This window comes from Chiloscyllium plagiosum, chromosome 14, assembly GCF_004010195.1.
Source record: "Chiloscyllium plagiosum isolate BGI_BamShark_2017 chromosome 14, ASM401019v2, whole genome shotgun sequence".
NCBI classification, from domain to species: domain Eukaryota; kingdom Metazoa; phylum Chordata; class Chondrichthyes; order Orectolobiformes; family Hemiscylliidae; genus Chiloscyllium; species Chiloscyllium plagiosum.
This window is the reverse complement of record NC_057723.1, coordinates 16684123-16696616: the sequence shown is the minus strand read 5'-3', so window position 1 is coordinate 16696616 and position 12494 is coordinate 16684123. Positions and strand designations below refer to the sequence as shown.

The following is a 12494-nucleotide window of genomic DNA, read 5'->3' as shown; positions in this document are numbered from 1 at the left end:
CATTCCCACCTCACACCACATGACACCCTTAGCTTTGAAAAAGCTGTCTATTTCTTTCTTAAATATATTCACTAACTTGGCCTCCACAGCTGTCAATGGTACAGAATTCCCCAGGTTCACCACCTTCTTTGCGAAAAAAACCTTTCCTTCTCTCAGTCTGAAATGGCCTGCCCTATATTCTGAGACTGTGAACTCTTAGTCTGACCCCTAACCCAGCCAGGGGAAATATCACCTCTGCATTTAGTCTGTCCAGACCTCTCAGAATTTTATATATTTCAATAACATCCCCTCTTGTTCTTCAAAATGCAGTCAATACAAGCCTGATTTGCCCAATTTCTTCACTGACAACAAACCTGCCATCACAGGAATCAGTCTTGTGAACCTTCACTGCACTTTATCTATAGCAAGAATATAATTTCCTAGGTAACCAGACCAAAACTGCACATAATACTCAAGGTGTGGTCTTACCAAGACCCTATACGATCACATAGGACTTCCTTGCTCCTGTACTGAAACCGTTTTGTCATGAAAGCCAACATACCATTTGCCTTCCCAACTACCTGCTGCACTTGTGTATAAAACAATAAACTGCAAATGCTGGAGATCTGAAACAAAAATACGGAAATTGCAGATCTGGCAGTGTCTGTGGGAACAGAGTAGAGTTTACTGCTCGAGTCCAGTGATCCACATTATTCTGCATTTACCATATATTTGCTCACTTTCTCCACTAGTCTAAATTGACCTGAAGCTTCTGTAAGTCCTCCTCACAAATCACATTCTCACTATTTCTGTGTCATCAGCACACTTGGAAATATTATGCTTGGTTTCCTTGTCCAAATCATGGATATATATTGTGAACTGCTGGACCCAAGCACTCACCCATGCAGTACCCCACTTGTCACCATCTTCCACTCCAAAAGCAACCCATTTATTCTTACTCTGTCTTTCCTGTTTGTTAACCAATTCTGAATACATATCACTATAACACCACCAAAATCTCATGTGTACTTTGCACACTAATTTCTTATGTGGGATTTCAAGAGGGAGCTCTGTGGCACAGTCGTAGAGTCCCTATCCCTTGATCAAGAAGCCAAGGTTTAAGTTCCACTTGCTCCACAGGTCTGTAATGACATCTCTGAACAGGTTGATTAGAAAAATAGATATATGTGGGACTTCATCAAAAGCTTCCTGAAAATCCAAATATATCACATCCACTGGTTTCTCTTCATCCATTCTACTACATACTACTGCAAAAAGTCCAGTAGGTTTGTCAAACATGATTTCCCTTTCATAAACCCATGTTGATTTTCTGTACTACCGTTGATATTTTAAGTCTACCGTTGCCACATTCTTTATAACAAATCCCAACATTTTCTGTACTACTGAAGTCAGGCTAACTGGTCTCATTTTCCCCTTCCCTCCCTCCTTTTTTAAGCAGTGGGGTGACATTTGGGTTTTCTTGGCATTGTGTCCTTGGCGACTCCTTTAGTTTCCTGGCATGTAGGATACCTCGGAAGATATAACTGCTGTGATACATGCATTTGTTTCTTAAATATTAACCATTGCTTATCCACTGTCATGTTTTTAATGAAATTACTCAGTATATTTGCAGCTAACCTACTCCTCATACCTTTATAGATTCCGCTATTAAGATTTAGGACATTGGTTTTAGATTGGACTATTTCACATTCTATCCAATAAGGAACTCTATCATGTGAGTGTCACTTTTTCCGAAAGAATCTCCCACAAAACTATTAATTAACTCCATCTCATTTCACGTAACCAAATCTAGGATAGCCTAACCCTGGGGTTGGTCCCGCAATGTACCGATTTTAAAAAAGACTTCTTTAGTGTTATCACTAACGTGATTTACCCTGTCTATAAGATATTTAAAATCATCATGTTGACAGTAGCTCCTTGTTGCTACGTCTCTGATTTCCTGCTCAATGCCACCCCTACTTCACCACTACAGTCTGGAGGCCTATGGTGAACTGATTTACAACAATTTATGTTGTTAATTTATCTACCTTTATTGTGAATGTGAACAGGATGTCAGTAATGCAGCAGCTAATTTGAACACAGCAAGCTTTCACAAACAACAGTGCAATGAAGACTAGGTCATCTGATTTTCTGATGTTGATTCCAGGAGAAATATTAGCCAGGATAACATGAGGAGCTTTTCTACACTTGTTTGAAATAATGCCATTGGATTTTTGATAGGGCAAATGGAGTCTCAGTTTTATGTCTCCTTTGAAAGTTGGCATTTCAACAGTGCAACACTCATTCAGTATTGCACTGGAGTGTTGACCTTAATTTGTGCTCAAGTCCTGTTCTGGAACTTGAATTCACCTTTTTTTGACTTACACACACCAGTATTAGGAACAGAACCATTTGTTGTAAGTGTGAACATTCACTGAAATGATCAAACTAACTTCAGTAGTTTAGTTCAGTCATCTCACCCAAAATTCATCTCTCATCACCCCAATATCCTGTGAAATTAGCTCTCAAGGGCAAACTTCAAATCAAAAGCATTTTTAAGATGCATTAATTACACTAAATCAACCTCCCTCCCCTATGGCCACCATTGCAGTCATATTTTAAGATTTCTGATGATCACTCATGAAAGGAGATAATTTTGGTGTAATGTATTTAATTACACTGTAAACATTGAGGAAAGTTAGGGAGACAATGTGCAAAAGACAGATGTGTTACCCATTATATCAATTCCAAGTTTCTCCAGAGTAGACCCAGGGTTAATTGTCATTTTGTCTACTTGATGCTCTGTCCTGGAGTAGCCACCATCTTGAGGGTGCCCTAACAGAAGTGCTAGGCAGCTGTAATCCTTCCACATGATGCATTTAAGCATCTAAGTTCCGAAGTTGATTAAAAATGCGGCACTAGAACAGCTGATTTGCACAGATGTATTTACAGTGTTTTCCATTAATACATCCACCCAGATCTGCATACTCCTGATCATTTAGCTGTAAAGATACATGGTTACTGGATCATAGAATCTGATCAGTCTGCTGTATTCTTATAAAGTGAGTTATTCTAAACTGATAGAGCTGCACAACTTTGGGTTCAGTCAGACAGACAATAAATACTAGTGATGACAAGTTCACAAGTTACACCAAAGTAGAGGTGCACTTTTGCTATCTATGAAGAATTTTACACAAAAGAAAATTATAAACAATAATTTTCATGAAAGCTTAGTTTCAAAACATGAGAGATAGGTGATATAGCCTGCAAGTAATAATAGAGACAGCAAAAGGGAATAATTGAGAGAAAAATCAGGTCATGTAGATAAAATTATATTTTAAACAAATCAAATGAACAGATTTAAAATTATTGGGATCAAATATTTTAGTCTCAAGTTAATTCCACGGATTGGCTTGAAGGTTGAGGTGGCATGGTGGCTCAGTGGTTAGTGCTGCTGCCTCACAGCGCCTGGGACCCAGGTTTGATTCCAGCCTCAGGTGACAGAGTGTGTGGCGTTTGCACATTCTCCCCATGTCTGCGTGGGTTTCTTCCAGGTGCTCCAGTTTCCTCCCACAGTCTAAGGATGTGGCGGTTAGGTGAATTGGCCACGCTAAATTGCCCATAGTGTTCAAGGATATGTAGGTTAGGTGTATTAGTCACGGGTAAATGTAGAGTAATAAGGTAGGGACGTTACTCTTCAGAGGGTCAGTGTGGACCTGTTGGCCCAAATGGCCTGCTTCCACACTAGGGATTCTATGAACATGTTTGCCTCCTGTGCAAAATGTGTAATTTTGTTTTCTCTTTTTCTTTCCCTCTACAAAATAAAAGGTGCTACAGATTGCCTTGCAGAACTCAAGTGAAGCACTGCCAGTCAGGCTTTTACTTCAGTTATTATGTCTGCAGCTGTCTTCCATTATACATGAAGGAATACCAAATTGACGAGTGATGAACAGACTGCTTTCTACTTGCCTTGCTTCATTAATGAAGAATTTAAAATCTCAGCCTGCAGCACTTACGAAAGTACCATTTTTATTGGGATTCTACACAATCTACAGGTACACTGTCTCAAATCCGACATCACTCAGCATTGATACTGTGCCAGATTTCGGACTTTCCTAGATTTTGGATTACCCAATTTGTGTAAATGCCCAATAGATTCTAAGTCTGTATACAATCATGCGTTTTCAGTGAAAGGTGCAATCTGCCACTCCACGACTGCATCGGATCATGAAAAGTGCTAAATGCAAATGATGAACACGTTTGGACAGCAAATCATAAATGCTGTAAATATTGAGCAATACATGAAGGGAAAGTCTTAGAATAGATCTACCAGTGTGGAAACAGGCCATTCAGTCCATGCAGTCCACTCTGAACGTCCAAAGAGCATCCCACCCAGACTCACCCCCACTACCCTATCCCTGTAACTCCACATTTTCCATGGCTAATCCTAGTCTGCACATCTTTTGATTGTGGGAGGAAACCCATGCAGATACAGGGAGGACTTGCAAACTCCACACAGCCAGTTGCGTGAAGGTGGAAATGAACCAAGGTCACTGGTGCTGTGAGGCAGTAGTGTCAGCCATTGAGCCACTGTGCAGTCCAGTTATTGGACAATTCTAGTTTATGGACAGTTGGATTTGGGGTGGTGTACCTGTACTAGTAAGCTTGACACTGAAAACATACAGAAATACTAAGGAGACATCCCAGAGAAAGTGGGTTCTGGTTTGTTTACTACATGTTTCATTCCTCTTATAGCACACAAGGACTGAAGCCATTGGTGTGGTTGCTCATAACATGACTACAGCAAAATATTTGTGCGCATTTCTATTAAGTTAATATCACTTCATATTACAAAGACTGACTCAATTTTAGAGGTAAGGGGATAGAACAAGTATTGACCAGATTTTGTGCAATCTGCTTGTTTCATTGTTTTTATTGACAGGTAGAATTTGCATTTGGAAATGAACTTTGATGCTTCAGAATGAATATGGTTGTTTTGTAGACCTTATACTGATTTTCTGCTGCTAATGTAGCAGTCAAGATATGCAAAATAAGTAAGCAATGAGATTTTACCAGTTCAAAGTCCAAACATTATAGTTTTTTTTTTGAGTCATGGAAAATGAAACCAGTAAATACTGAGGCACAAAATGTGCATTTAAGGGGAGAGGGAGCAAAGGAACACAGGTTGGACAATTTACCCTTGTTCTGCTCTCCATGTGATAATATTACAGAGCTATAGAGTCATACAGCACGGAAACAGACCCTTCGATCCAACCAGTCCATGCCCAATATAATCCAAAACTGAACTAATCCATCTAAACCTTTTCTATTCATGTATCTGTCCAAATGTATTTTAAATGTTGTAATTGTACCTGCATCCACCACTTCCTCAGGCAGTTCATTCCACATGCAAATCACCCTGTGTAAAAAAAATTGCTGCTCATGTCTTTTTTAAAACTGTCTCCTCTCACCTTAAAAAAATGCCTCCTCCTCTTGACATCCCCCATCCTAGGGAAAAGACAACCACCATTAACTCTATCTGTACCTCTCATTACTTTATAAACTCCTATCAGGTCGCTTCTCAACCTCCTACACTCCAGTGAAAAGGTCCAAGTCTTTCTGTGTAACACAAACCTTCCATCCCCAGCAACATCTAGGTAAATCTCTTCTGAATCTGATTCAGCTTGATAATATCCTTTCTATAAATACTAGGTCCGAGTAATTCACATTATATCAACAGGGAGATAAAACAAATATCAGTTGTTACAGAAAATGTAATTTTCCACATAACTGCAACAAATCCATCAATGTGAGCTCACTTCATCCGTTCCACAGTCAGAAAGCTTAATGAAACCACGGTCTGAATCAATCTTCCAGCCAGTCTCTGTTCTGTAGCATTTTGCGTTATATTACACGTGCAGTAAAATAAAATGTAAAAATATCTAGTAAAAAATACATGCATTTGAACTCATGCAGAAAATAAAAAAAAGCTACTGTCCAATGCAAAGGCACCTATTGTGCCTTGATCAGACAACTGTGATCAACACAGTACCTGACCATGCAGAAGTTGTTGTTGTTGTGTCGCCATAGTCTTAGCAGACCATAGGAGCTGCTCTCTTATTAGAGAGAAGTAACTGGTGGTGATTTAACCTGAGGGCCACCATACCTCAGATGATGGAAGAGGTTGAGAAGGAGAGTCCTTCATGGTAACCTCAAACCGGTGATGGGAATTGAACCCATGATGTTGGCATCACACCATTCTGTAACCCAACAATCCAGCCAACTGACCTGAACCGATTCCATGTGCAGAAATGCCTTGAACAGAAAACTTCCAGTAACATGCATTTTAAATGTTGCTTATGATGACTGTAGAAACATGGGAAATTTATGGCACAAAACAGGCCACTTGGTTCATTAATCTACTGGCTGAAAGAGCTATCCAGCCTAATCACACTTTCCAGCTCTTGGTCTATACCCTTTTATAAGCCATGTCACATTTTGTACTTAAAGTATTTCTTAAATGTGAGGGTTTTTGCCTTTACCAATCTTTCAAGCAATAAGTTCCACAACCCTCACTGAAATAAATCTTCTCCGCATCTTGTAAATTTAAAATGATGTGCTCTGATTATAACCTCTCTGCAAAAGAGAATTAGGACCCTATAATTTTATAGTTCTCAATTACAAGTTCTCTTCCCTTTGTCTTCAGCTGTAGGGTGACCACCTCTTTGAGCATGCTCCCCATATCTCAGCCTCAGCAATGGACTGCAATAAATAGAGCAAATACTCAACCTGTGAAACCCAGAGCTTGAGCTCCTCCAGCTGCCATCTCCTACACATACTAAGCAACGAGTTCTCCATGGTTCATCTCGCATAATTGATTAGAACGAGTTACCCTGCCATGCAAATTTTTTTTTTAAAATGGAAGAATTGCAGATGCAGATTTGGAAATCAGAAACAAAAACAGAAATTGCTGGAAAAACTCAGCAGGTCTGGCAGCATCAGAACTGGTGTTCTGAAGAAGGGTCACTGGACCCAAAATGTTAACTCTGATTTCTCTCCACAGACGCTGCCAGACCTGCAGAGATTTCCAGCAATTTCTATTTCTGTACCCTGCTATGCCCCTTTTATTAGACTAGCCAACGTTCTTAGTTTAACCCATCGCTTACCCTAGAAAGAAACTAAAAGTACCATTATTTAACCCAATTGCCTGCTGACCTCTGACACCGTTCCTTGGTTTTTAGATTAGATTAGATTACTTACAGCGTGGAAACAGGCCCTTCGGCCCAACAAGTCCACACCGCCCTGCCGAAGCGCAACCCACCCATACCCCTACATTTACCCCTTACCTAACACTACGGGCAATTTAGCATGCCCAATTCACCTGACCGGCACATCTTTGGACTGTGGGAAGAAACCGGAGCACCCGGAGGAAACCCACGCAGACACGGGGAGAACGTGCAAACTCCACACAGTCAGTCGCCTGAGGCGGGAATTGAACCCGGGTCTCTGGCGCTGTGAGGCAGCAGTGCTAACCACTGTGCCACCGTGCCGTACATTTGTTAATATGTACCAGCACCTGTGCTCAGTTCGGAGTTTGCTCGGTTTATACTTAGCTTACAAGTTTCAATCACTACTTGATCTGGTTCAAGTTATAGATAAATTAAATGAAATGTTTACCTGCTGCATAAACTATAAAATTGTAGCAAAAGGCAGCACCCTCTTTCTGTACTTGTGCTAAATTTCCACAGGCAGCAAATTCTCAAGTTCTGCATTGTTTGCAATGCATGTCTTGCCACCAAACAAGGTATATTTTTGTTAGCCTTTTGAGTAATATACAAATTGCAGCTACAGATAGAGCTTTTTCGCTCACAGTAATTCACAGCCATAATGGCTGATCATTTAATCCTCAACTCCACTATTCTGCCTTTTCCTTGTAACCTTTGATTCCTCTAGTGATTAGACATCTATCTATCGCACCCATGAATATGGTTGAACCAACTTCTGTAGCTTTTGTGGCAAAAAATTCCACTGTCAGAGAGAAGAAATTCTTCCTCATATCTGTCTTAAATGGATGTTCCCTTACTCAGAGATATGCCCTCTGATTCCAGACTCTGCCACAAAGGAAACAACCGGTTCACATTTATGCTGTCAAGCCTCCCAAGAATGTTATATATACAATTGGATCACCTCTCACTTTGCTAAACTCCAATGAATACAGCCCAATCTACTCCACCTTTCCTTGTAAGAAAGTCCTTCTATACCCAGTATCAACATAGGAAGCCTTCTCATGGAGTATTTCCAACACCAGTATGTCTTTCCTTAGTTAAGAAAGCCAAATTGCACAAAAGATTCTCGGTACGGTATAACTAGTGCCTTGTAGAGTTTAAGCAAAATCTCTCTACTTTTATACTCCATTCCCTTTGAAATAAAAGGGACCTTACATGCTATGTTTTTATGTGATTAATTCACAAGGAATCCCAAATCCCTCTCTGCTGTAGCTTTCTGGGACTTTTTTAATTTAAATGTTATTTAGCTACTCTACTCTTCCTGCCAAAATTTATAACCTCACATTTTCCCAGTTTACATTCCACTTGTCAAGTTTTTACATTAAGCTGTCTGTATCCTCACCATTACAGCTATTTTTCTACAATCTGCGAACTTGGCTCTAATTTATTCACTTTACTCATCCAGGTCATTATATTGTAAATAATTACTGTAAATAAGCTCTAAGCGCTGGTGGCACTTCATGAGTTACAGATTGCCAATCTGAAAATTACCTCTTATCCCAATCCTCTTCCAATATCCCAATATTCTATTAGTTAGCCAATCCTCTATCCATGCTTTATATACTACCTCCAACATCATACGCTTGGATAGCTGCTAAACACTTCAATTCCATGGGCAGTTTCTGTTAAATTAACTTTGAACTATTCATGGAATCAATCTCTTTATTAGCATGAAAGTAGATACGTTACGCTAAATAGTACATTATATTCTGCACATATAGTCAGACATTTAAACTTGCATACTGTCTGTTACCATAAGATTTTTTTAAAAAGTTCTCAAAGGATGATGCTGCGGTTTTGAAGGATATTTGCCCTGCTTTCCATTTTGAGTTACTTTAGGATGAAACATGAGCTCTATTGGTTGGCATGCAAGTTCCCCAATTCCTTTCTGTCTCCAAGCTATTTCTGAGGAGATGGATTTGGGGCGACCAGAGCTACCTGCCCATGCGGGGTCATCAATTGAGATTATTTGAAAGGGTGATCTGAATTAGACCAAGGTAGCTCTGTAGTCAGATTTCTCCACAAAAGCCATCCCACATTTTGGTGTAGCTGCTATATCTATTTTTAATTTAAAGACTTTACAACATTGGAGAGAAGTCACTTCCATTTTGAACTATACTGTCTATAACTTGCCTTTGATCACAATCTTTTGCTCCTCTCAAGTTGGAAGATCTCTGACTTGTCAATGCATGGGTTTGACCTTGGATTCTATCAGCTCCTGTTTCCCCATCAACAAAGGGAAAATTCAGCCCCTTCTTTTTCAGCTGCATTTAATCTTGTCCAATATCCATAAAACAATGGTTGATGATTTATATGACTGACACACCATTGATTTTTCATATCATAAAATCCCTACAGTGTGGAAACAGGTCTTTTGGCCCAACAAGTGCAAACCAGCCCTCCGAAGAGTAACCCATCCAGACCCATTTCCTCTCCTATTATCCTATATTTACCCCGACGAATGCACCTAACCTACACAACCCTGAACACTATGGGCAAGATAGCATGGCCAATTCACCTACCTGCACCTCTTTGGATTGTGGGAGGAAACCGGAGCACCTGGAGGATACCCACGCAGACACAGGGAGAATGTGCAAACTCCACACAGTCACCTGAGGCTAGAATTGCATCTGGCTCAAGGCACTGTGAGGCAGCAGCACTAACCACTGAGCCACTGTGCCACCCTAAATGATCTTCCCTTCCACCAAAGAACTATCTGGCATTTGGTCAACATCTCCCTGCAATAACCCATGTATGGAAAGGCAAGGACAAACATTCACATCAGGTATATCTGGAGCAGTCAGTCATAATATCCTCCTATTAAATATCAATTAACGTTTTGTCAGGATCATCTACAGTAAAGTCCTGAACTTTGACTAAATGACATATTGTCAGCAGACAAATCATTTATTATTTTGCACACTTTTTTCATTTAAAGTCCACAATCTAAATAAATTCCAAGTGATATGCTTTCCTCTTGCACTTTAAAGGCATTATTTTCAGCTGGGACAAATCTGAGGTATAAATTTGATTTGCTTTGTTAGCATTTTAAATGTTTATTAATTCAGCATCCTCTCTGCCTGCCCACTTTCACAGTACCTTCGCCATTGAATCAGAAATCACAGTTCGAGGATAAAATACAGACAAGTAACCTTCCCCTTCATCTGGTAACTCAGCTGTTATATTTTAGTGCATAATCCCACAATATGGGTCATTTTCCCTTGATGGCTGTGCCAGTCACTTGAAAGAAGAGTATCTGATTCACTTCAATGCTCTTTCCCCACAGTCCTCAAAATTTGCACTGTTAGACAAACATTAGGTTCGCCCCTGAAAATCACTGATGGGAGTCTCCTTCCACCACCCTTTCAGGGCTGGAAATGTGTTGCTGGAAAAGCGCAGCAGGTCAGGCAGCATCCAGGGAACAGGAGAATCGACGTTTCGGGCATAAGCCCTTCTTCAGGAATGAGGAAAGTTTGTCCAGCAGGCTAAGATAAAAGGTAGGGAGGAGGGACTTGGGGGAGGGGCGTCGGAAATGTGATAGGTGGAAAGAGGTCAAGGTGAGGGTGATAGGTCAGACTGGGGTGGGGGCGGAGAGGTCGGGAAGAAGATTGCAGGTTAGGAAGGCGGTGCTGAATTCGATGGATTTGACTGAGACAGGGTGGGGGGGAGGGGAAATGAGGAAACTGGTGAAATCCGAGTTCATACCTTGTGGTTGGAGGGTTCCTAGGCGGAAGATGAGGCGTTCTTCCTCCAACCGTCGTTTTGTTGTGGTCTGACGATGGAGGGGAAATGTTTTGCTGGAAAAGCGCAGCAGGTCAGGCAGCATCCACCCTTTCAGGTACAGTCAGATTATAGATTTTTTTTTAAAAGAAAAATAAGTCTTGCAGCTTTATTGCCAATGGTCTTAAATCTGTGCCCTTTGAATACTAACCCTCCAACACAGTTGGTATATTTAAAGTAATTCCAATTGTTAATTTGTATATTTACTATTTGTAGTCTTTCTTCCATTGGTCACTTCTTCAGTTAACTACCTTAGAGAGAAAAAAAAAATCAAGATACCCATGTAGGCGAAGGCTATTCACCTTGATATTTATCTCACAGCCTAACTGAACCCAGAAAGTAAAAACTGCTACTCTAGAATGATATACTGTGTGAGAATGTGTTTAAAAAGTGGACAGGGTCTCAATGAGACTTGAAGAATGATGTTGGATATAATTTTTCCAATGATGTTTGCTATCAGCAGCAATGTGATTTCACTACTGGTAGTATATTAAAGAGGTCAATTAATATAGTCATGATTTGGAGATGCCGGTGTTGTACTGGGGTGTACAAAGATAAAAATCACATAACACCAGGTTATGGTTCTACAGGTTTAATTGGAAGCACAGTAGCTTTTAGAGCGCCACTCCTTCATCAGGTGATTGTGGACAATTAATCAATTAATGTAGCTCTTTTACAAACCTTTGGTATCATTAATGCACAGGGGTCAGTGGATAGTTGCACAGGCTTACTTAAGGGTGCTTGAATAACATTAAAATTATGGAGAGAACGATAGAATACAAATAGTTTTGTTTTGGTCCCTTAATTCAATCATCCTTGATGCATGGACACAAATCTGGGATTTACAGGACAGTAACATTGGTCCTGCTCATTGTCAGATTACTTTAGGGATTCCATCATATGTCAGTACTCTCAAAAGCTTGTTCATCAATAGGAATTACTTACAGAAGATGTGAGGTGGCAACAATTACCCATTGAACTGAAATTCAGCAGAGACAGATCAGGAGAAAGAAGAATAACAGGAGGGAAAAGTGATCTTTTTAATTATTTTATGACTGCCACACCACGATGGTCAGTGGTTAATAATGTGCATCTTGTTATCTTCCATAATCACTCCTAGAAGATTATGATGTGCTAATTCAAACTATTGAGCAACAGCAAAAATAATTTTATAATGCAACTATTCAACCAATTTAATGATATCTCAGTCCAAGATATGCAATCATTAATAACATTGCCTATAGTTAGGCTGATGTGATTAATGCTACATTAAAATAGAGCATACATTATAAGCTGTATCACTCCACACATCGTCACATAGGAAAATTAATTTCCATGAAATGTTTTTGATTACACTATGGGTAATTTTCTATACAGAAGCTGTGAACATATGTATTAAACACAAATTTTCTTTATCAAAGACAAAATAATTGTATATTTATTGCTGGC

General features: G+C 39.8%; 1 protein-coding gene across 4 annotated transcripts in view; it reads left to right on the top strand.

The window, feature by feature from the left end:
* LOC122556527 (vascular endothelial growth factor C-like) overlaps positions 1 to 12494 on the top strand; it is a 91457-nt gene that overhangs the window by 69547 nt on the left and 9416 nt on the right. For 3 of the 4 annotated variants that reach the window (XM_043703274.1, XM_043703273.1, XM_043703272.1), the window contains exon 7: positions 3808 to 4381. The exons of the other annotated variant lie outside the window; for it this stretch is intronic. In XM_043703274.1, the coding sequence (XP_043559209.1) occupies positions 3808 to 3925 (118 nt within the window). In that variant the 3' untranslated portion in view covers positions 3926 to 4381. Of the gene's footprint in view, positions 1 to 3807; positions 4382 to 12494 lie in introns of those variants that run through there. 4 annotated transcript variants of the gene reach the window in all.